Source organism: Phocoena phocoena, chromosome 13 (assembly GCF_963924675.1).
Source record: "Phocoena phocoena chromosome 13, mPhoPho1.1, whole genome shotgun sequence".
In the NCBI taxonomy this organism is placed as follows: domain Eukaryota; kingdom Metazoa; phylum Chordata; class Mammalia; order Artiodactyla; family Phocoenidae; genus Phocoena; species Phocoena phocoena.
This window is the reverse complement of record NC_089231.1, coordinates 52,783,162-52,806,144: the sequence shown is the minus strand read 5'-3', so window position 1 is coordinate 52,806,144 and position 22,983 is coordinate 52,783,162. Positions and strand designations below refer to the sequence as shown.

Here is a 22,983-nt window from a genome sequence, read left to right as displayed (position 1 = left end):
TCTTATGTTTCCTTTTGCTGTGCAAAAGCTTTTAAGTTTCATTAGTTCCCATTTGTTTTTGTTTTTATTCCCATTTCTCTAGGAGGTGGGTCAAAAAGGATCTTGCTGTGATTTATGTCAGAGTGTTCTGCCTATATTTTCCTCTAAGAGTTTTATAGTGTCTAGCCTTACATTTAGGTTTTTAATCCATTTTGAGTTTATTGTTGTGTATGGTGTTAGGGAGTGTTCTAATTTCATTCTTTTACATGTAGCTGTCCACTCTTCCCAGCACCACTTATTGAAGAGGCTGTCTTTTCTCCATTGTATATTCTTGTCTCTTTATCAAAGATAAGGTGACCATATGTGCTTGCGTTTATCTCTGGGCTTTCTATCCTGTTCCATTGATCTATATTTCTGTTTTTGTGCCAGTACCATCCTGTCTTGATTACTGTAGCTTTGTAGTATAGTCTGAAGTCCAGGAGCCTGATTCCTCCAGCTCCGTTTTTCTTTCTCAAGATTGCTTTGGCTATTTGGCGTCTTTTGTGTTTCCATACAAATTGTGAAACTTTTTGTTCTAGTTCTGTGGAAAATGCCATTGGCAGTTTGACAGGGATTGCACTGAATCTGTAGATTGCTTTGGGTAGTACAGACATTTTCACAATGTTGATTCTTTCAATCCAAGAACATGGTATATCTCTCCATCTGTTAGTATCATCTTTAATTTCTTTCATCAGTGTCTTATACTTTTCTGTGTACAGGTCTTTTGTCTCCTTAGGTAGGTTTATTCCTAGGTATTTTATTCTTTTTGTTGCAATGGTAAATGGGAGTGTTCCCTTAATTTCTCTTTCAGATTTTTCATCATGTGTATAGGAATGCAAGAGATTTCTGTGCATTAATCTTGTATCCTACTACTTTACCAAATTCATTGATTAGTTCTAGTAGTTTTCTGGTAGCATCTTTAGGATTCTCTATGTATAGTATCATGTCTTCTGCAAATAGTGGCAGTTTTACTTCTTCTTTTCCGATTTGGATTCCTCTTATTTCTTTTTCTTCTCTGACTGCTGTGGCTAAAACTCCCAAAACTATGTTGAATAACAGTGGTGAGAGTGGACAACCCTGTCTTGTTCCTGATCTTAAAGGAAATTGTTTCAGTTTTTCACCATTGAGAACGATGTTGGCTGTGGGTTTGTCATATATGATCTTTATTATGTTGAGGTAAGTTCCCTCTATGCCTACTTTCTGAAGGGTTTATATCATAAATGGGTACTGAATTTTGGAGAAAGCTTTTACTGCATCTAGAGAGATGATCATATGGTTTTTCTCCTTCAATTTGTTAATATGGTTTATCACATTGATTGATTAGCATATATTTACGTATGCTTTTCAAGTGAACTTCTCTTAAAAGCCATTATGCCTCACCACACCTCTCCCCTCAGTATCACAGGGCAAAGAATAGCACTATTTATCTATCTGTTTCTTATAGAAACATTTACCAATACTTCCCCTAACCAATCTTACCCCAAACTGTAAATGGGAGCTCCCTGACAACAAATAATCTTGTTTTCATTGTAATCCCTGCCCCAATTCACTGCCCATCATTCAAGAGATGTACATATTCCCCCAAACCATATCAAATAAATGTTAGGCAAGCAAAATTGTTCTATTTTATCAATCTGCTCATTAGGGTGGATTCTTTAGTATAGCACTGGGGAAACAGTACTAACTGAATAATAAGACAAGCAAGTTTTATTTCTGGCTCTGCCACAAACCGATTAAGTCACTTAAATTCTAGGGCCTCAACTTTAATACTAGTGCAATGGCAGAATGACTACATGCCCGTATTTGCACAGTACAACCCCAGTTTTTACCTCACAATTAATATATCCTTATTATAATATCCTCAGAGGCCTCCTTTGAGCCTCTGGCCACAACATTTTTGTCAACCAATCAATACACAACCTTGTTTTATGTGTGTTTCTGCTATTTAATGACACCTTAACATACACTGAACTCACAGCCAATTAAACTATAACTCATCCCTGAATGAAGCTTATCTAACAAAGGTTATTTTCTCCTTAAGGCACATCACAGCCTTCTTGCACTTAGAACACCAGACAGCACTTCAGCATTATGTCTGAAGGCCATTATAAACAGCAAGATCACCAACAAAAAGCACAAAAATGCAAGAAATGTGGCATTAAAATTACCGCAAAAAGGGTACTTGTTTATAGTATGAGCACTGAAACAAGAAGGCAGAGCGGGCTTCCCTGGTGGCACAGTGGTTGAGAGTCCGCCTGCCGATGCAGGGGACACAGGTTCGTGTCCCGGTCCAGGAAGATCTCACATGCCGCGGAGTGGCTGGGCCCGTGAGCCATGGCCGCTGAGCCTGCGTGTCCGGAGCCTGTGCTCCGCAATGGGAGATGCCACAGCAGTGAGAGGCCCGCATAGCGCAAAAAAAAAAAAAAAAAGGCAGAGCATCACCTTTGGGGACCTCAGGTGAAACAGTGTGAGTCAGGCGACTCAAAATTTTTGTCACCCTGTGCGTATCTACAAATGACCATGAAAGCACCATGAGTACTGATGTTGGGGTTACAAATACATTTTAGCAAGTAGGTGTATTTGCAAATACAGAATCTACGAACAATGGGGAGGAACTGCAATTGTCCTTACCAACTTAAGTCCTGTAAAAAGATACTTGACTTCTTGATTGATAAAACAGCTAAGCTGAAGCTGACTTTCCTTTCCTTTACTGACTTCTTCTTCTTCAGATTCTGTACATTTCATGCTTTGAAAAATAAGATAAGGAATTTGCCAATAGGCATTCAATTTGTTATATAATCTTGAATAAGTTATCCTAATGCTATTAAAATTAATAGCATCATTCACTGGTATTTAAAACATTTCAGTCTTCCAATAGAGATTCATTTTAATATACTTAAAAATGCTCATTCACTTACCAACAATACGGATTAATGAATGTGTGTAAAAGGATAAACTCTCAACAAATATATGTTGGTATTTATAGTCTTAAAATGGTCTTAATAACCTGACGATAAACAAATCTTTTTCTAAGTTTCCACCCATGATGTAGAAAATAGTATTCTCCTAAATTCATGTTTTATTAATTATATCAATCTCATGTATATAATTTAGCTGATTTATCCCATTTCATAATTAAAAATTAATTCTCTATGAGGTGAATTAATGAGGTATTCTGCTAAAGGTGTTCTCAGGAAAAAATATGAATGTCCTTAAAGAGTACATTTATCTAAACTTCAAGAGCACTCCAAAGGATGTATTTTTCCAAATTCCTAATTTCCATATTTTTTAAGCATAAAAACCTCTGAAGAATTTTCCTTCATATCCCACCCACCACTCCAGGCAACAACGCTATTTATACCAATACACTTCTAAGTTACGATTACAGTCATACTAATCTTGGCTCATAAGGATACGTAGTTTCAAATTCAACTCCGAAGAACTGATCAATTAAACTTTTCTTTTTAGAAGGTGTCACTGCTGGTGCAGATGAAGAATCTGTCTGCAAAAGTTAAGATGAGATAAAAATTCCAACTTACTTCATATGGATATTATTGTACATTGGCTCCCACACAATCCAGTTTAGTAACACACATTTAGACTTTTTAAAATGTAATCCCTTTCTGTAAAATTCTTCTACTGATCAAAAAATATTACCAAAAAATTAGATGCTCAATAATCTCAATTGATTAAATTCAGCAAATAATGCATTGAATTCAAGCATCAAATGCAAGTTGTCAAGTTCCAACTACAGATTCAGCATCTAAAGTATTCAAGTACATGTCTACCTATTAAGATGAACTAAGACTTTAGGGTGGGGGTGGGATAGAGAATCAAAGTCTATACTCACAAATATATTTCAATTACCTCTTTAACAGTATCATCCTCTATAGCTTCCAATTTCTGTTGCAATACTCGCATCATTTGTATCCAACATTCATTAGCATCCTGTAATTTAAAAAGTGACACAGTAAGTAATCCTGGCTATTACAGTGTTTGATCTATAAAATCCTTCCAAAGTAATTACTGTTTCCTTAGAGAAGGGGAAGGAAGTTGTTTTCTAAAAAAATATTAAGCCAAATTAAATATTATATGATCTTCAAAACAATGAAGAATTCCAGAATAGTTTATTCATTCATTCAAGAGATGTTTCATGAATTCATCATTATGCTAAACACTATTCTAGACACTAGGAACACACAACAGTCAACAGAATAGAAAAAGTTCTAATGGGGAACATAAACAAAATATAACAAATTCAAGTAAAGAGAGGGTTATGAAGGGAAAAAAAGCAATATGGGAGCAGAAAGTGATTAGGGGATTGCCAACAAACACATGAAGGATACTCAACATCACTAATCATTAGAGAAATGAAAATCAAAACTACAATGAGGGGCTTCCATGGTGGCGCAGTGGTTGAGAGTCCGCCTGCCGATGCAGGGGACACGGGTTCGTGCCCCGGTCCGGGAAGATCCCATGTGCCGCAGAGCAGCTGGGCCCGTGAGCCATGGTTGCTGAGTCTGCACGTCCGGAGCATGTGCTCCATAACGGGAGAGGCCACAACAGTGAGAGGCCCGCGTACCGCAAAAAAAAAAAAAAAAAACTACAATGAGGTATCACCTCACACTGGTCAGAATGGCCATCATCGAAAAATCTACAAACAATAAATGCTGGAGAGGGTGTGGAGAAAAGGGAAACCTCTTGCACTGTTGGTAGGAATGTAAATTGATACAGCCACTATGGAGAACAGTATGGAGGTTCCTTTAAAAATTACAAATAGAACTACCATATGACCCAGCAATCTCACTACTGGGCATATACCCTGAGAAAACCATAATTCAAAAAGAGACATGTACCACAATGTTCATTGCAGCTCTATTTACAATAGCCAGGACATGGAAGCAACCTAAGTGTCCATCGACAGATGACTGGATAAAGAAGATGTGGCACATATATACAATGGAATATTACTCAGCCATAAAAAGAAACAAAATTGAGTTATTTGTAGTGAGGTGGATGGACCTAGAATCTGTCATACAGAGTGAAGTAAGTCAGAAAGAGAAAAACAAATACCGTATGCTAACACATATACATGGAATCTTGAAAAAAAAAAGGTTCTGAAGAACCTAGGGGCAGGACATGAATAAAGACGCAGATGTAGAGAATGGATTTGAGGACAAGGGGAGGGGGATGGGTAAGCTGGGACGAAGTGAGAGAGTGACATGGACATATATACACTACTAAATGTAAAACAGATAGCTAGTGGGAAGCAGCTGCATAGCACACGGAGATGAGCTAGGTGCTTTGTGACCACCTAGAGGGGTGGGATAGGGAGGATGGGAGGGAGATGCAAGAGGGAGGAGATACGGGGATATATGTATATGTATAGCTGATTCACGTTGTTATAAAGCAGAAGGGAAGTGTGCTATTTCAATAGGACTGTCAAGGAAAGCCTCTCTGATGCCTTGACATTTGAGCCATGATACCTGAATGAGGTGAGGAAGCAAGCCATGCACCTGGGAGCCAAAGGAACAAGAGCAAAGGCCCTACAGAAAGAGGATACTTGGGGGGTTTTTAAAAAATAGCAAGGAAGTCAGTGTATCTGGAGAGAACTGAGCAAGGGGAAGAGTGGCACATGATAAGCTCAGAGAGGTAGCCAGGAGCTAGACTGTTTAGGACTGAGACAGAAAGTCACTAGGAGGTACTGAACAAGGAAACCAACATAATCTTATTTACATTTTTAAAAGGACTCTGGGGCTGTATAGAGAAACACCACAAAAGGCAGAAGTAAGATGATCAGTTAACAGACTACTGCACCTCTCCAGGCAAGAGATAATGGTGGTGTGAACTACAGAGGACTGATTATTTGTATTTCCAAATATACTCCAGTAAGTGTAGGATGCCTAAATTTTACATTTACAAAATAAAAACCACAGAACCTTGCCCTGATTACCTGTTGAAGATATTGTCCTTGTTCGCCCTTCTCTGCAAACTGTGGAAAAGCCATGTGCAAAAACTGCAGTAGAATAATAGGTGGAATACTAGAAGAAGTTTTATCCATGGAATCAAACAAATCTCTAAGGGCTTAAAAACAAAGCAATACTTCCTTAGTAAAACAGTGACATATTTAATACATGCTACTGTAAATTAATTCTCAATTAATACCAAGAAATGCCTATTATTTTTAAGTATACCTATTCCTTTTGTAATTGTTGGATCCCTAATAAGAAAATGTTTTTAAATCTTAACTCACCAGAAGACTTTATAATGCAATCACTAGCTATAAACAATGTCTCTCTCTCCTTGACAGCCTTTGTCTTCCCTAATAAAGCAAGGTATATTCACTTTAATACAGACAACACATAACTTCTGTCTAGGAATCACAGAGGCATGATGTTACAGTTCCACCATTATCAGGACGTTAGGTAACCACTCCCAGCCCTCCTCCCTTTAAGCCCATACTTGGTTCCCGTGTACTGAACTCCTGAGTATTGAAATCTGGAGTATGTTTAAATGAAGTATGTTATCCTCTCTCACCATGACCATAAATCCCATGATGGTCATAAACTCAACCCTGCTCTTGAGTTCAGAATACTTTTTCTCTGTTGACTCCCTAGCTATCACACCTTGCCCTTACTTCATGTATAGCAAAACTCTAATCTAGCTTATCTTGCACTGTTTTGTTAACTAAAATGTGAAATGTTATCATTAGTATACAGACTATTTAGCATAACAAATACTAAAATACAACATCTCAGCACAAAGTAAGTACTCAATGAAATGTTCCTGAATAAAACTACTAAACACAATGTTTAAAAAATATTTTAGGAGGTAGAGCTGAAATTATGCATCCCTACTAAGCTAATAATTTTTAAAATAAAAAAAGCCTAAATTGTAATAACACTTTAAAGGATACACTTCTCAAAAAAAAAAAAAAAAAAAACAAGAAAAAAACACAGATGATTTAATTTAATATATACCATGAACAGAGCATCTCAAATATTTCATTAGTTTGAAAGAAAAAGGTCAAAAGACACACTATACATTAAGAGACTAACGAGACATAACAACATAACTAAGTGCAATGTGTGATCCTAGATTGGCTCCTGAAGCAAAAAAGAAAAACAACTTTATAATGGGCAATACAGGGTTAACTGGCAAAATTTAATCAAGTCAGTATTACAAGTTAACATCAGTGTTAAACTCCCAGACTTTGAAAAATAACCATCTTGTGGTTATGAATGTCCTTATTCTCAGGAAATACATACTGAGGTATTCAGGAACAAAAAACAAGATGTCTGCAACTTATTCTCAAATGGTTCAGAAAAGAACATGCATTACACAGAATGATGAACCAGATGTGACAAAAAGTTAGTAACTGGTGAATTCTTGCAACTTTTCTGTGAATTTAAATTTATTTCAAAATAAAAAACTTAAAAAATCAAGAAGTAAAAAGTAAAGAACAGTATTTTTCATCCCATAAATACTGCAAGCCTCCTATAAGACTCTGGAGAAGCTGTTGAAATTCTGAGCAACTCTTAGATACGTAAGTTACAAGATGAACTAGATATGTGATCACATTTTCCCAGTAAAAACTTCATTTCAGGGGGCTTCCCTGGTGGCGCAGTGGTTGAGAATCTGCCTGCTAATGCAGGGGACATGGGTTCGAGCCCTGGTCTGGGAGGATCCCACATGCCACAGGGCAACTAGGTCGGTGAGCCACAACTACTGAGCCTGCGTGTCTGGAGCCTGTGTTCCTCAACAAGACAGGCTGCGATAGTTGAGAGGCCCGCGTACCACGATGAAGAGTGGCCCCCCACTTGCCATAACTAGAGAAAGCCCTCGCACAGAAACGAAGACCCAACACGGCAAAATTAAATAAATAAATTAATAAACTCCTACCCCCAACATCTTCAAAAAAGAAAACAAAACATTTCAACAAATGAACCTACTTTCAGGGAAAAAGGTTAGAGGAAAATCTCACTAATTCCAAATGAGGCAAAGAAACCTACTGTTTATAGTATTACAAATTAATGATTGGCCACAATGAGATACCATTTCACACCCCTAGAATGGCGATAATCAAAGACATTCAATACCTAGTGTCAGTGAGGATACAAAGAAATCAGAATCCTCATACATGCTGGGAGGAATATAAGATGATGCAGCTGCTTTGGAAAACAGTCTGGCAGTTCCTCACATAGTTACCATGTGACCCAACAATTCCTCTCCTAGACATATACCCAAGAGAAATGAAAACATATGTCCACACAGACTTGTACACAAATGTTTAGCAATATTTATATTGGTCAAAAAGTGGAAACTACCCAAATGTCTTATCAATGATGAAAGGATAAATGAAATGTGATATATCCAATACAATGGAATCTTACTCAGCAATAAAAAGGAATGAAGTACTGATACATGTTTACAATGTGGCTGAACCTCAAAAACATTCTAAGTGAAAGAAGCCATCAAAACAGACCACATATTGTACAATTCCATTTATATCAACATTCTAGAATTGGCAAATCCGCAGACTGACAGTAGATTACTGGTTGCACAGGGCTGGTAGTAGTGACAGGAAACAGGGTGACTGCTGTTACAGGATTTATTTTCTAGTGATGAAAATATTCTAAATTTGATTGTGGTGATGACTGCATAACTCTATGAGTAAACTAGAAAACAGTGAATTGTATAATTTAAATGGGTGAATAGTACGGTATGTGAATTATCTCTCAATAAAGCTGTTACAGGGCTTCCCCGGTGGCACAGTGGTTGGAGTCCGCCTGCCAATGCAGGGGACACGGGTTCATGCCCCGGTCTGGGAAGATCCCACATGCCGTGGAGCGGCTGGGCCCGTGAGCCATGGCCGCTGAGCCTGCGCGTCTGGAGCCTGTTGCTCTGCAGCGGGAGAGGCCACAACAGTGAGAGGCCCGTGTACCGCCAAAAAAAAAAAAAAAAAGTCCCAAGTTGTTTAATGTAAGTGTAAGTACTCTAATTTTAATGAGGTGATGTTTTAAAAACACATTTTGAAAACAGAAAGATACTAAAAAACTGTGAGTGAAAAATGACATTTATTGAATACCATACTCCCTCTTGAAAAGTAGTATATTTAAGATACTGACCTGCAGTAATATACTGTGCTGAAGCCATTTCCCCTGAAGCTCTCAAGGCACCTGCATACCTAGGAACATTAAGACAATTAAATATTCACTTTATTCTGAAACTCAAATGGGAAGAAATTAGTTCAAAGGACTTATTATGAAACCCTCAACTACAAGTTTCTCTGAGTTGTTCCCACCATTTTTTCTTCTTCTCTTCTGGTCTTGTTCCTTTAAGAATTACATGGGCAAAAAAGGACTGCTAAGAAAAAATGGAAATTAGATGAATGAAGCCTACTTTAAATTCTTTCCTCTTGTCTAACTCATCTATAACATTTTCTAAAAATTGTGTAAACAAAAAAGTACATATAGCTGACTCACTCTGTTATACAGCAGAAACACAACATTATAAAGCAATTATACTCCACTAAAGATGTTAAAAATAAATTAAATTAAAAAGCACATATTTAATATCCATTATTACAAAGAAAATAAAATATAATTTCAGAAATGAAGAAAAAATCATTAGATCAAAAACATTAGATCAGGGCTTCCCTGGTGGTGCAGTGGTTGAGAGTCTGCCTGCCGATGCAGGGGACACGGGTTCGTGCCCCGGTCCGGAAAGATCCCACATGCCGCGGAGCGGCTGGGCCCGTGAGCCACGGCCACTGAGCCTGCACATCCGGAGCCTGTGCTCCAGCAACGGGAGAGGCCACAACGGTGAGAGGCCCGTGTACCGCAAAAAGAAAAAACAAACAAACAAAAAAACATTAAATCAAAATCAATAAATCTACATTCAGCACTAAGTTCCTACACAACACTAAGTAAGTCACTTAAATTTCAAGTCAGTTTTCTCACCTATAAAATGAAGGGTTCCTATTAAATGATTTCTAAATTCACTTTTATGATTCTCAGTTAATTTACAGCAGTACAAAGGACTGGCCACCCTAAAGGAAATACCCAAACCACTGTAGTTACTTATACAATGTTTTACGAAAAAGGATCAAAAATTATCATTCAGGTATTAAACACCAGGCAATGGGAGAGATCCCACAAAACTAATATAAGATCAGTGGTTACTTGGGGGAGATGAGCAGTTAACTGGGAAAAGGTACAATAAAACTTCCTGGGATGATGAAAATGTTCTATAAATCTGATTGTAAAATGAGTTAGAGAATTTGCATTTGTCAAAACTGATCACACTGAACACGTAAGATGCATACATTTCACTAGATGTAAATTATATTCCAATTTTAAAAAAAAGGGGACTTCCCTGGTGGCGCAGTGGTTAAGCATCTGCCTGCCAATTCAGGGGACATGGGTTCGATCCCTGGTCCAGGAAGATCCCACATGCTGCAGAGCAACTAAGCCCATGTGCCACAACTACTGAGCCTGTGCGCTGCAACTACTGAGCCTGTGCTCTGCAACAAAACAAGTCACTGCAATAAGAAGCCCACGCACTGCGATGAAGAGTAGCCCCCGCTCACCGCTCGAGAAAGCCTGCGCAGCAACGAAGACCCAATGCAGTCAAGAAAAAAAAAACTCTGTGCTTATGTAAGTGAATGAAAGAGGTCACAGAAAATATTATGTTAAATTATACTCAATGGAATAATTTTCTTTTTTTTTCAATTGTTTAGATCTTCTGGAAAGTCTTGCAACTAAAAAATTCTTAATTTTTCAATATACAATAATGCATATTGTCTAAATTATATATGTTCATTTAAAAAATAAAAATCATATGGGCTTCCCTGGTGGCACAGTGGTTGAGAGTCCGCCTGCCGATGCAGGGGACACGGGTTCGTGCCCTGGTCTGTGAAGATCCCACATGCCACAGAGCGGCTGGGCCCGTGAGCCATGGCCGCTGAGCCTGTGCGTCCGGAGCCTGTGCTCCGTGGCGGGAAAGGCCACAACAGTGAGAGGCCCTCGTACCGCAAAAAAAACAAAAACAAATAAACTTAATGCCTATTATACTTTATCACCTACAAAAAGAGGACGTCTTGACTCTTCTATCATCTGTGAAATATTCACAACATTCAGTCACAGATCAGACCAACCCAAACATTCATTGACAGAAAAATGAATAATTATTTGGTAGTATATACATACAATGGTGTACCCTACAGCATGGGTCCCCAACCCCCGGGACACTAAATGGTACTAGTATGTAGCCTCTTAGGAACCCAGCCGCACAGCAGGAGGTGAGCAGCAGGCAAGGGAGAGAAGCTTCATCTGTATTTACAGCTGCTCCCCATCGCTCGCATCACTGCCTGAGCTCCGCTTCCTGTCAGATCATCGGCCTCACTAGATTCTCATAGGAGTGCAAACTCTACTGTGAACTGCGCGTGTGAGGGATCTAGGCTGCTTGCTCCTTATGAGAATTTAATGCCTGATGATCTGAGGTGGAGCTGAGGCAGTGATGGGGAGCGGCTACAAATACAGATTATCATTAGCAGAGAGGTTTGACTGCACAGAGTCCATTATAAACCAACTGCTTGCAGACTCATATCAAAACCCTATCAGTGAGTGGCAAGTGAAAACCAGCTCAGGGCTCCCACTGATTCTGCATTATGGAGAGTTGTATAATTATTTCATTATATATTATAATGTAATAATAATGGAAATAAAGTGCACAATAAATGTAATGCTCTGAATCATCCCGAAACCATTCCCCCCACCCCCACACCGGTCCATGAAAACACTGTCTTCCATGAAACCAGTCCCCGCTGCCAAAATGCTGGGGACCACTGCCCTACAGCATGAACATGAATGAACACACACACAACATAGAAAAGCCAAATATAATGAGCCTGACTCAAATGAACATAATCTGTATGTTTCTGTTCATGAAGAGTTCAAAATAAGCAAAATTACTCAAAATTACAAGTCAGGTGAGCATAACAACTTTGCAAAGAAGGGTGGGGGCAGTGGATAGGAAGGGATTGGTGAGGGGATTTTTGGAGTGCTAACAGAGTTCTGTTGATCCCCATCAGTTACAGGGATGTGTTCACTCTGGGATAATTCATTTGTATATGTTTCTATATAATTCAATAATTAAAAGCAAACTTTGGTTTTGCACAGCAAAGGAAACCATAAACAAAACGAAAATACAACAGGAGAAAATATTTGCAAATGATGCAACAGACAAGGGCTTAATTTCCAAAATATACGAACAGCTCATACAGCTCAACAACGAAAAAACAAACAAGCCAATCCAAAAATGGGCAGGGACTTCTCTGGTGGTCCAGTGGGTAAGCCTGCACACTCCCAATGCAGGGGGCCTGGGTTTGACCCCTGATTAGGGAACTAGATCCCACATGCATGCCACAACTAAATAGTCCACGTGCTGCAAGTAAGAAGCCCGCATGCAGCAACTAGGAAGTCCAGATGCCACAACTAAGGATTCCGCATGCCGCAACAAAGATCCTGCATGCTGCAACTAAGACCCAATGCAGCAAAAAATAAATAGTATAAATAATAATAAATTTTTAAAAAATAATAATACCTTTAAAAAAAGTCTACAAATAACAAATGCTGGAGAGGGTATGGAGAAAAGGGAACCCTCCTTACACAGCTGGTGGAAATATAAGCTGGTGCAGCCACTGTGGAAAACAGTATGGATGTTCCTCAGAAAAGTAAAAATAGAATTACCATATGATCCAGCAATTCTACTCCTGGACATATATCTGGACAAAACTATAATTCAAAAAGATACATACACCCCTATGTTCATAGCAGCACTGTTCACAATAGCCAAGACATGGAAACAACCTAAATGTTCATCGACAGCTGAATGGATAAAGAAGATGTGGCACACACATACAATGGAACACTACTCAGTCACAGAAAAGAAAGAAATAATGCCATTTGCAGCAACATGGATACAACTAGAGATTGTCATACTAAGTGAAGTAAGTCAGAAAGAGAAAGCCAAATACCATATGATATCACTTATATGTGGAATCTAAAATATGACACAAATGAACCTATCCCAGAAACAGAATCATGGACATAGAGAACAGACTGGTGGTTGCCAAGGGGGCAGGAGTTGGGGGCAGGGGGGGAGTGGGAGGTTGCGGTTATCAGATGTAAGCTTTTATATACAGAATGGATAAAACAAGGTCCTACTGTATAACACAGAGAACTATATTCAATATCCTGTGATAAACCATAACGGAAAAGAATATTAAAAGACCAGAATACATATATGTATAACCGAATCCCTTTGCTGGAACGCAGTAATTAACATAACATTGTAAATCAACTATACTTCAATAAGAGAAACAAAAAACTTTGAGGCAAAAGGAAAAGATAAGAATTTATAACTTATTTTTTAAATATTTATTTATTTTGACTGCACCGGGTCTTAGTTGTGGCGTAAGTTGTGGCATGCGGGCTGCTTAGTTGTGGCAAGTGGACTACTTACTTAATTGCAGCATGCAAACTCTTACTTGTGGCATGCATGTGGGATCTAGTTCCCCAACCAGGGATTGAACCCGGGCCCCCTGCATTGGGAGCACAGTGTCTTACCCACTGGACCACCAGGCAAGTCCCTTTTATAACATTTTTTAAAAAACATCTGAGCAATCTCATCTAATGAATAGAAAACAAGCAAAATCTCAGAATTAAATACTTTCATTCCTACATGAGAATAAATTAATGATCCAAGCATGCAACTTAAAAAATAATATAACAAGTCTAAGGAAAACAGAAATAAAACATTAATACAAACAAAAGTAGAACGAATCAGACAACTGAAAGAACTGAGTGAATAAATCTAATAGCTGATTCTGTGAAAAAATACACAAACCTCAGCAAGGTAATCAAAAGAGAAAAAATAACTAATACGAAATAAAAATGGAGAAAAAAATAGATCCCAAAACAGAGTAACTCATATACGGACAAATTCGTAGGCAACAGTAAATTACCAAAACTGACTCAAAAAGACACAGAAAATGGACATTTAAAATGCCCCAAAAAAGGCTTCCCTGGTGGCACAGTTGTTGAGAATCTGCCTGCCAATGCAGGGGACACGGATTCGAGCCCTGGTCCAGGAGGATCCCACATGCCACAGAGCAACTAAGACCATACGCCACAACTACTGACCCTGCGCTGTAGAGCCTGTGAGCCACAGCTACTGAGCCCATGTGCTGCAACTACTGAAGCTTGCATGCCTAGAGTCCGTGCTCTGCAGCAAGAGAAGCCACCACAATGAGGAGCCCGCACACCGCAACGAAGAGTAGCTCCCACTCGCCGCAACTAGAGAAAAGCCCATGCACAGCAATGAAGACCCAACACAGCCAAAAATAAATAAATAAATTTATAAAAATAAAATGCCCCCAAAAAAGTTGGGTCCAGCCAATTTTATTGGTACGTTCTATCAAGAATAGATCATTCCTCTACAAATTTGAAAATGAAAGTAAAATAGCAGTCTAGTAATTGCTAATGAAAAGACTATTTTGTACTTACTAAGAGTTGGCTTGCCAGTCTCCAGTAAGACAAAAATATTGTCATGTGATACTGTCTTTTACAAGTAACATAGAATTTTCAAGAGTAATTTTTATTATATACACTTTTCACTTTAGGTTCTAAATTTAGAACTCCCACATTAAGATGAGGTTCCACTGCTGGGCAGCATCAAGCAAACCAGATTTTATCTGCAGGTATTGTTCTTGGCCCTCACTGCTTCTCTTCAGCTAATCCAGCCTGTTTCTCTTGAATGCGTTTTCTTTCTACTCTTCATCGGTATACATCCCACTCTCCAGAACCTGCCATACATTTGAGGATGAACTTCAGCATCTCCAGCAGTAAAGCATCTTTCATGGAATTGTCCTCTTTTCTTTCATTCCTATTTTATCAGTTAGTGTCATTTTCCCAAAGACATACAACCCCATCCACATCATTCTGTATCGATTAAGTTAGTAAGTACAGGGGCTTCCACCCTCTTGCAACAACTTAAAATTCAAAATAGTTTACTTCGTTTCAAGAAAATGGAAGCAACAAGATGAAATCTCCCTGCTTATATAAAACTCAGAGAAGTTAACTCCAAAACATGAAAGAGAGCTCTCCTTGACGTAGAGGCTATAATAAGGAATCCCAGATGAAAAGAGTAAAGAGGAAGTCTTGGAAATAAGGCAAATCTGTCCCAACTAGCCACCCTCTATGACAGGGAGCTGCCCCAGCAAGCTACTCATTCAGATAATTTGCACTTGGAACACAAGAGAATACACTGCATAAGTACACCATCTTCAAAGAAATGAAGATCTATATATCCAAAGAGAACAAAGTTAAAGGACCAAACAGGAAAAAAAAAACCTTTAAATAAGAATACTTTGGAGCCTCAGAGAAATAAAAGCAGGAATCATATCCAAAACTTAAGGGAGATTTTATTAAAAAGAAGGTTGTGATAAATGAGCAGTTGTGAAACAAAGCTAACGTACAAATCAGTGAAATGTAAAACAGAACTGAGGCATTCTCCTAGAACACAGCACATAAAAATAAAAGTGCAGAGAAAAAAAAGACATTAGCAACAGATCCAAGAACCCCAATATTTAGAATATAAGAGGAAGGTAAAATAGAAGAGAAGCAATATCTGAAGAAATAATGGCTAAGAATGTCCCAGAGTTTAGGACAACAGTCCTCAGACTGAAAGCACCCACTGAGGGCTAAATGAGATAAATAAAAGAAAACCCATACTTAGGACTGTTGGAAAACGTTGAAAACAAAAATAAAGAGAAAACCCTAAAAGTTACTGACAGAAAAGATTAAGAATAGAGATTGATATTAGACCTCTCATCAGTAACCATGGGCACACTACAACAGTGGGGAAATAACTATGAATCTCTGAGGAAAAATAACTGACTTTAACATTTCCCAGCAAAGCTGTTCTGAAACAGTACCCGTTTACTTGGTAGTCTTCCTCCATCAGACCATCAGTACCTTGAAGACAGGTGCTCTGTCTTGTGCACTGGCAGTATATTAGTGACAATCTAGGCAACTTCATGTAAATACCTGACAAGTGTTCACGTCAGAGAAATTCAGAAAACCTTCAGTTACTCTCAGGTTTCTGCATGTCCCTTCTCTCTCTACTGCTCAATTTTATCAAAGCATTTCATAAGCCAGTAGGGGAGAAAAAACCACACAGCATTCATAAAGCTAAGAATCCAAACTGTAGTTCAGAATTCCACCACGTATTAATAACTGGCAATGTATGAATCAAAACAGATGTAATAAATGTAGCCAGAATTAAATTACATATTTTTTTAAGTTACACATTTATACTCACTGAAGAGAAGGGACCCTCATTTTATAGACTATTTGATATGTTCTCAAAACATGGATAACTGTTTACTCTTGTAAATACAATAGTATAAAGACAAAGTTCTATTTCTTTTAAAAACCGTTACTCACTGGTATAAGGATAAACATACAACGTATGTGTTTCTAGACTAGAATTGAGAATCCAATCTTACTTTTTATTACATACATTATGGTCAATTAATTTTCAAAAAAGGTGCTAAGACAATTCAACAGGAAAGACTAGTCTTCTCAACAAATGGTACTGAAGACTAGACATCTGCATGCAAAAGAATGGGGAAAACTACCACCCACCATACAAAAAAAATCACCTAAAAATGGATCATAGACCTAAATGTAAGAGCTAAAACTATATAACTCTTAAAAAAAATTTATGACCTAGAAATTAGGAAATGGTTTCTTACATGTGACACCAAAAAAAAGGAAAAAAAATTCAACTACATCAAAATTTAAAATTTCTGTGCTACAAGAATGCGGTCAAGAAAGTGAAAAGACAACTCACAAAATGGAAGAAAATATTCGCAAATTACCTGAAAAAGGACTTGTACCCAGAATATATGAAGAACACTTACAACTGAATAATAAAAAGACAAACCATTTAAAGCATAGGAAAAGGATATGCTGATCACACATTTCTACAAAGATATACAAATGGCCAATAAGCACATGAAAAGATGCTCAACATCATTAGTCACTAGGTAAATACAAATGAGGGCCACAATGAGATACCATTTCACCCTTAGGATGGCTATAATCAAAGACAGAGTCCCAAGATGGCAGCCACCATGAAGTTGACTACATAGATGTCAATGTTACATCTGAAGATCAACAAAAGATAAATGTGCACAGAATACAAGTAGAATCACACAATTAAAGGAAGAAACAGAATTAAAAAAGAAACAGCTCCAAAATTTAGGAGATGCTTGTGAGGATATCACATTTGCAGATGACAACTGCTTAATGATATCTCATCAGATTAGTGATGTTTTCATTAGCCATTCTCAAGAAGAAACTTCAAGAAATGTTAGAAGAAGCAAAGAAAAATTTCCAAAAAGAAACTGATACTTTAGAATCCAGAGTGGAATCAATGCAGCAGGTGTTAGCAGATTTGAAAGTTCAGTAATATGCAAAATTGGAGAACAGCATAAACCTTGAAGCAGAAGAACGCTAAACATTTTACAATACTTTTAAAATGTTGCTCAACACAGGTTACCATGTGACCGAGCAATCCACTCATAATCAAGAGAAATGAAAACAACTCATCTGCACAAAACCTTGTGCTTGAGTGTTCATAGCAGCATTATTCATAATAGCTAAAATATGGAAACAATCCAAATGTCCATCAACTGATGAATGGATAAACAAAACATAGTATATCCATACAATGGAATATTATTCATCCATACAAAGGAATGAAGTATTGAATCATGCTACAACATGGATGAACGTAGAAAACATTATGCTAAGAAAAAGAAGCCAGTCAGCAAAAAGACCACGTACTGTATGATCCCATTAATATGAAATGTCCAGAATAGGCAAATCTGTAAGACAAAAAGTAGATTAATGGTTGCCTAGGGCTGGAGGTGGGAAAGGTATAAGGAGCGACTGCTAATGAGTATGAGGTTTCTTCTTGGGGGGCAGGGGAATATTCTGAAATTAGACCGTGGTGATGGTTGCACAACCTTGTGAATATAATAAAGACCATCTAATTGAACATGTTAAAAGGGTGAATTGTACGATAAATGGATTATATCACGATAAAGCTAATATATATATATATGACATAAAACAATCTCTCTTCTGTCTTACCTTTTAAGGGCATCTTTGAGTTCAGGTACAGAACGAATACACTGAACTGTAGCATTCATGTAACAAGTGTTACCAAGGTTTGTCAATCCACATGGTAATTCCATCTGATAAGGAAAAGGATTAAATCATTTTTAAAAGATGACACAGCATATATAAATCACTGAAGCAAATACAATTTACCAACTCATACCAATTTATTCTACCTTAACAATGTTTTATCTCCCTAACAAAAAATTTTACTTGCATCATGCGGACAATCATCCTGTTTTAATTCCCTTCTTAAAAATAATAAGAAAACAATCATATCAGTTCTGCCTCATCTGCAGGTTTATCACTGGAAGAGGGTAACAAAATATATACAGAAACACTTCAAAAAATGAATGGTACTATATAAATGCTGGGTAGTAAAAATAATGATAATATTTGACAAGTGTGTGTTGGCCAGTTTCTAAACCAACACTGCATTTAAATTAAGGATAAATTGTATATTTTCAACATGGAAGGTTTTAAGAATTTAAATATCCCAGCATTTAAACTATTTAATTTCTTTGAGCCTGTTTTCCCATAAAATAATAGTAAACATTTAAATAGCACTATCTGCCAGACACATATTTATTACAGATATTCACTGACTTTATAATGAATTATTCAATTAAAAAAGGATTCCTTGAGCCAATTTCAAAGATAAAACTTTTATTTACTGCTAATAACATACATCTTAATATTGATTAAATCTTTAAAACATGTAGATGCTTTCTGAAAGGCATCTTACTAACTGTACTTCTTAAAAGTAGTGATCAAATATATAAAATGTGGTATGTCTTACAGCAGATGCTAACTGTTCTTCTGTCATGTCTTCTACGAAGACAGTTTTAGCTGAGGGCTCCTCAGGAAGAGCATCTGCTGACCCCATCATTAGTAAAGTCATTCCCTGTTTAAAAAAAAATTCATTTCATGAAAATGCTGAAAAGTTGATCACGTTTATGTGCAATGAAAGAAGCCAGACACAGAAAAACACATGTTGCATGCTTCTATTTGCTAGAAAAGGTAAATCTAGAGAGACACAAAGTAGATTACTGGTTGCTAAAAATGAAGGTGAGAATAGGGAGTGTCTTTAAATGGGAACTCATTTCTTTCTGGGGTGATGAAAATATTCCAAAATGAGACTGTGGTGAAGGTTACACAACTCTGTAAATACATTAAAGATCACTGACTGTTAAAAAAAAAAAAAAAAAAAAGTACTAGGGTGGCTGCCTCAGGCCACAGGTCACCTGCTTATCTGAAAAGGGGTATAAGGAAACTTCTTAGAATAGTGGAACTTCTTTACCTTGACTGTGGTAGTGGTTTCATGACTGTATAAAGTTAACCAAATCCATCAAACTCTTACACTAAAGTAGGTGAATCTTACTCTCTATATACTATACGTCAATAAAGCTAACAGAAAAAACACAGTCACAAAGAAAGCTGAGAATGTTTTCAATACTGGAAAGGACAGAATTCTTCAAATGATCGTTAATATTTTGTGGCATCATTTCTCCCCATAACACAGTACGCACTGATAAGATTCTTTCTATGAAAGTCTATTGTGAAATGTAACCATTATTTACATTTGAATAGAAATATTTTGAAAGCATTGAAATCTCCATTATTAGAAAATATCAAACCAAACATATAAATTAGTTCAAAATATCTAATTGTATAATTCTACACATTATTAACTTAAGGGAATACTTATATTCAGTACAGATACACCATTCCATACAATAGAAGAACAATGGAGACACTGTCACCTTAAGTCTCATAATCCTGAAATGTGAACATCTTATTCAATATCTTTCTGGAAGACAAAAACATCTGAGACAAAGACAGAGGGTAGAGAGGTTTAAAAGAAAAAAAAGGCCAGAAGGAGAATTTTTTTTTTAAAAAATGACAATAAAATAAAAATATCTAAAGATTAAAATTAGTAAATTAATAAGGTCACCAAACTCAGTCTTATGAGTACCTATGTTCAAATCCAACAATCTTCATTCTATCACCTATTATTTTTATTTAAACTTTCTATAAGATAATAGCAAAGCAGTACTAAGCTATCACTAAAGAATCTTTCTTAAAAGACAACTGTCGTGCTTCCCTGGTGGCGCAGGGGTTAAGAATCCACCTGCCAAAGCAGGGGACAAGGATTCGAGCCCTGGTCTGGGAAGATCCCATATGCCCCAGAGCAACCAACACTGTGTGCCACAACTACTGAGCCTGCGCTCTAGAACCTGTAAGCCACAACTACTGAGCCCATGTGTCACAACTACTGAAGCCCGTGTGCCTAGAGCCTGTGCTCCGCAACGAGAGAAGCCACCGCAGTGAGAAGCCCACGCACCGCAACGAAGAGTAGCCCCCACTTGCCACAACTACAGAAAAGCCCGCACGCAGCAACGAAGACCCAACACAGCCAAAAATAAAATAAATAAAATAAATACATTTATTTAAAAAAAAAAGACAACTGTCTCAGGAAAACCAAATATCTGAGGAATATACTAGCAACAGTCAGAAAATACAACAGAAAAGAAAGAATACCAACAAATATCTAAGAGTAAATATAACAAGAAATATGTAATACTTTAATAAGAAAACTATAAAGCTTTACTTAGGGATATTAAAAAACACCTAAAGAAACTGAAGGGCACGAAAGATTTCTGGAATAGAAAAATTATGTAAAGATGTGATTCCAAACTATCAAATAAATTTAACAAAATTCCTTTCTGAAACTTTACAAAATGTTTCATTCATGTAGCAAATTCATACCCATGACAACAGCTAAGAAATTTCTGAAAAAGAAGACTAAAAACAACAATACCTTTAAAATTAAGAAAATAGATTACAAAATGAAGAATGTTGAGGACAATAATTTAGAAAAAAAATACTTTGAGTTCTCCACCTCATGATATGTCACACCCAAAATGAATTAGAAACTGAAGATTTAAACGTAAATAAAATGAAACAAATAATTACAAAACATTTGTTCATTTTCTAAAAAGTCTTACTGTTTTTGGAAGATTTTCTAAAATTGACATAAAAGATGAAAGGACTCATGTCTCTAGTATATAACTATATAAATCTTAAAAACTTGCCCATTACCACAATCAAAATTTTAAAGGACAAACTTAAAAAAAAAATCACTATATATAGGCACAATAGAAAAACAGGCAGTAGAGATAAGTAGAAAGCCAACAAAAAAGGCTTAAAATTAAATTAAATATGCTTCCACCTTAAGAAGCTAGCAGAAGTATATATTAAAATCAAAGTAAAAGGAGGAAATGAAGCAAAGAGGGGAAATCAATAAAATAATAAATAAACAAGCAAAAGTTAACTCTTTGGACTGGGGAGAAAAAAATATCAATGAAACTTTACAACCTCTGCCTAGATGATAAAGACAATAAGCAAGAAATCACAATTTGCCAATACGGGGGCTGGGGGAGGGGTGGAACGACAGAACTACAGATTCTAGAATCTGTAGGATATCCTGTAAGAATGTAGTATGACAATCAATCCAACAATTTAAACTAAACAGACCAATTCCTTAAAAGACACTACCAAAACCGGTGTAAAGAAAATATAACACCTGAATAATCCTACATTTATTAAAGACTCTAAATTCTGAATTAAAAGTCTTCCCACCAAGAAAGCTCCAAGCCCAGAGAACTTCACTAGAGAATTCTATGAGATACTAATATGTGTGTGTGTGTGTGTGTGTGTGTGTGTGTGTATAAACTCTTCCAGAAAAGAGGAGAGGTATGAATGCTTCATAACTCATTTTTTTCATAACTCATTTTATACGGTCAGCATTACACTGATAGCAAAAATCAAACAAAGACAGTTCAAGGAAACTACAAACCATCTCTCACAAAAAGAGACACAAAAATACTTAAAATACTACCAATAGAATCCACATTATATAAAAAGGAAAATATATAATGACCAAGTGGTTTACTATTCGAAAAAGGCAGTGTAGTTCATCACATTGAGATTAAAGGATTTAAAAAGAAAAATTTCAATATATATAGAAAAAGTATTTGCCAAAACTCAACTCCCATTCATGATAACTCTCAGCAAACTAGAAATAGAAGAGAACTTTCCTCAACCTGATGAACATCTGTAAAAAACCTGTAAAACATCTGTAAAAAAGGGACCAAAATTCTACAATGGGCAAAACTACCCTATATATGTGTAGCTGTAGTCTCAAAAAAGAGGAAAGAGAAGGACAGACAGAAAAAATATCTAAAGAAATAGCTAAAGATTTTCTAAATTTAATAAAAACTATAAACACACAGATCCAAGAGGTTTAAGCAGAATAAACATAAAGAAAACCTGACCAAAACAAATTGCTGAAAACCAATAATGAGAAAAATCTCAAAAGCACCCAGGGAAAAAAGGACACATTACATGCAGAGGAACAATGATAAGAATGACAGCAACTGTACAAATGAGAAGACATCTTTCAAGTATTGAAAGAGTGTTAATCTAGAATTTAATACCAATCAAAAATGTTTTTCAAAAATGAAATGAAACCAAGAGTTTTTCAGAAAAACAAAAGCAGAGAAAACTCATAGACAGGATCTGCAAAAAATGTAAAAAGGAAGTTCTCCAGGCAGAAGAAAATGATACCAGATGGCAATTTGGATCTGGATCCAAAGGAAGAGCACCAGAAATGGTAAATATGGGTTTTCTACATTTTTTAATCTCTTTA

General features: G+C 36.7%; 1 protein-coding gene and 1 pseudogene across 2 annotated transcripts in view; one reads left to right on the top strand and one right to left on the bottom strand.

The window, feature by feature from the left end:
• The window catches only part of USP14 (ubiquitin specific peptidase 14), a 45,177-nt gene that overhangs the window by 11,061 nt on the left and 11,133 nt on the right, over window positions 1–22,983 (bottom strand). Inside the window, exons 4-10 of one of the 2 annotated variants that reach the window (XM_065889647.1) lie at window positions 19,072–19,176; window positions 18,246–18,349; window positions 9,147–9,205; window positions 5,972–6,102; window positions 3,886–3,966; window positions 3,435–3,520; window positions 2,650–2,764 (exon numbers count right to left, since the gene is read on the bottom strand). In XM_065889647.1, the coding sequence (XP_065745719.1) occupies window positions 2,650–2,764; window positions 3,435–3,520; window positions 3,886–3,966; window positions 5,972–6,102; window positions 9,147–9,205; window positions 18,246–18,349; window positions 19,072–19,176 (681 nt within the window). The remainder of the gene's footprint in view (window positions 1–2,649; window positions 2,765–3,434; window positions 3,521–3,885; window positions 3,967–5,971; window positions 6,103–9,146; window positions 9,206–18,245; window positions 18,350–19,071; window positions 19,177–22,983) is intronic. The other variant, XM_065889648.1, reaches the window with a different exon arrangement.
• Window positions 17,210–17,607, top strand: LOC136133145 (prefoldin subunit 4 pseudogene; annotated as a pseudogene).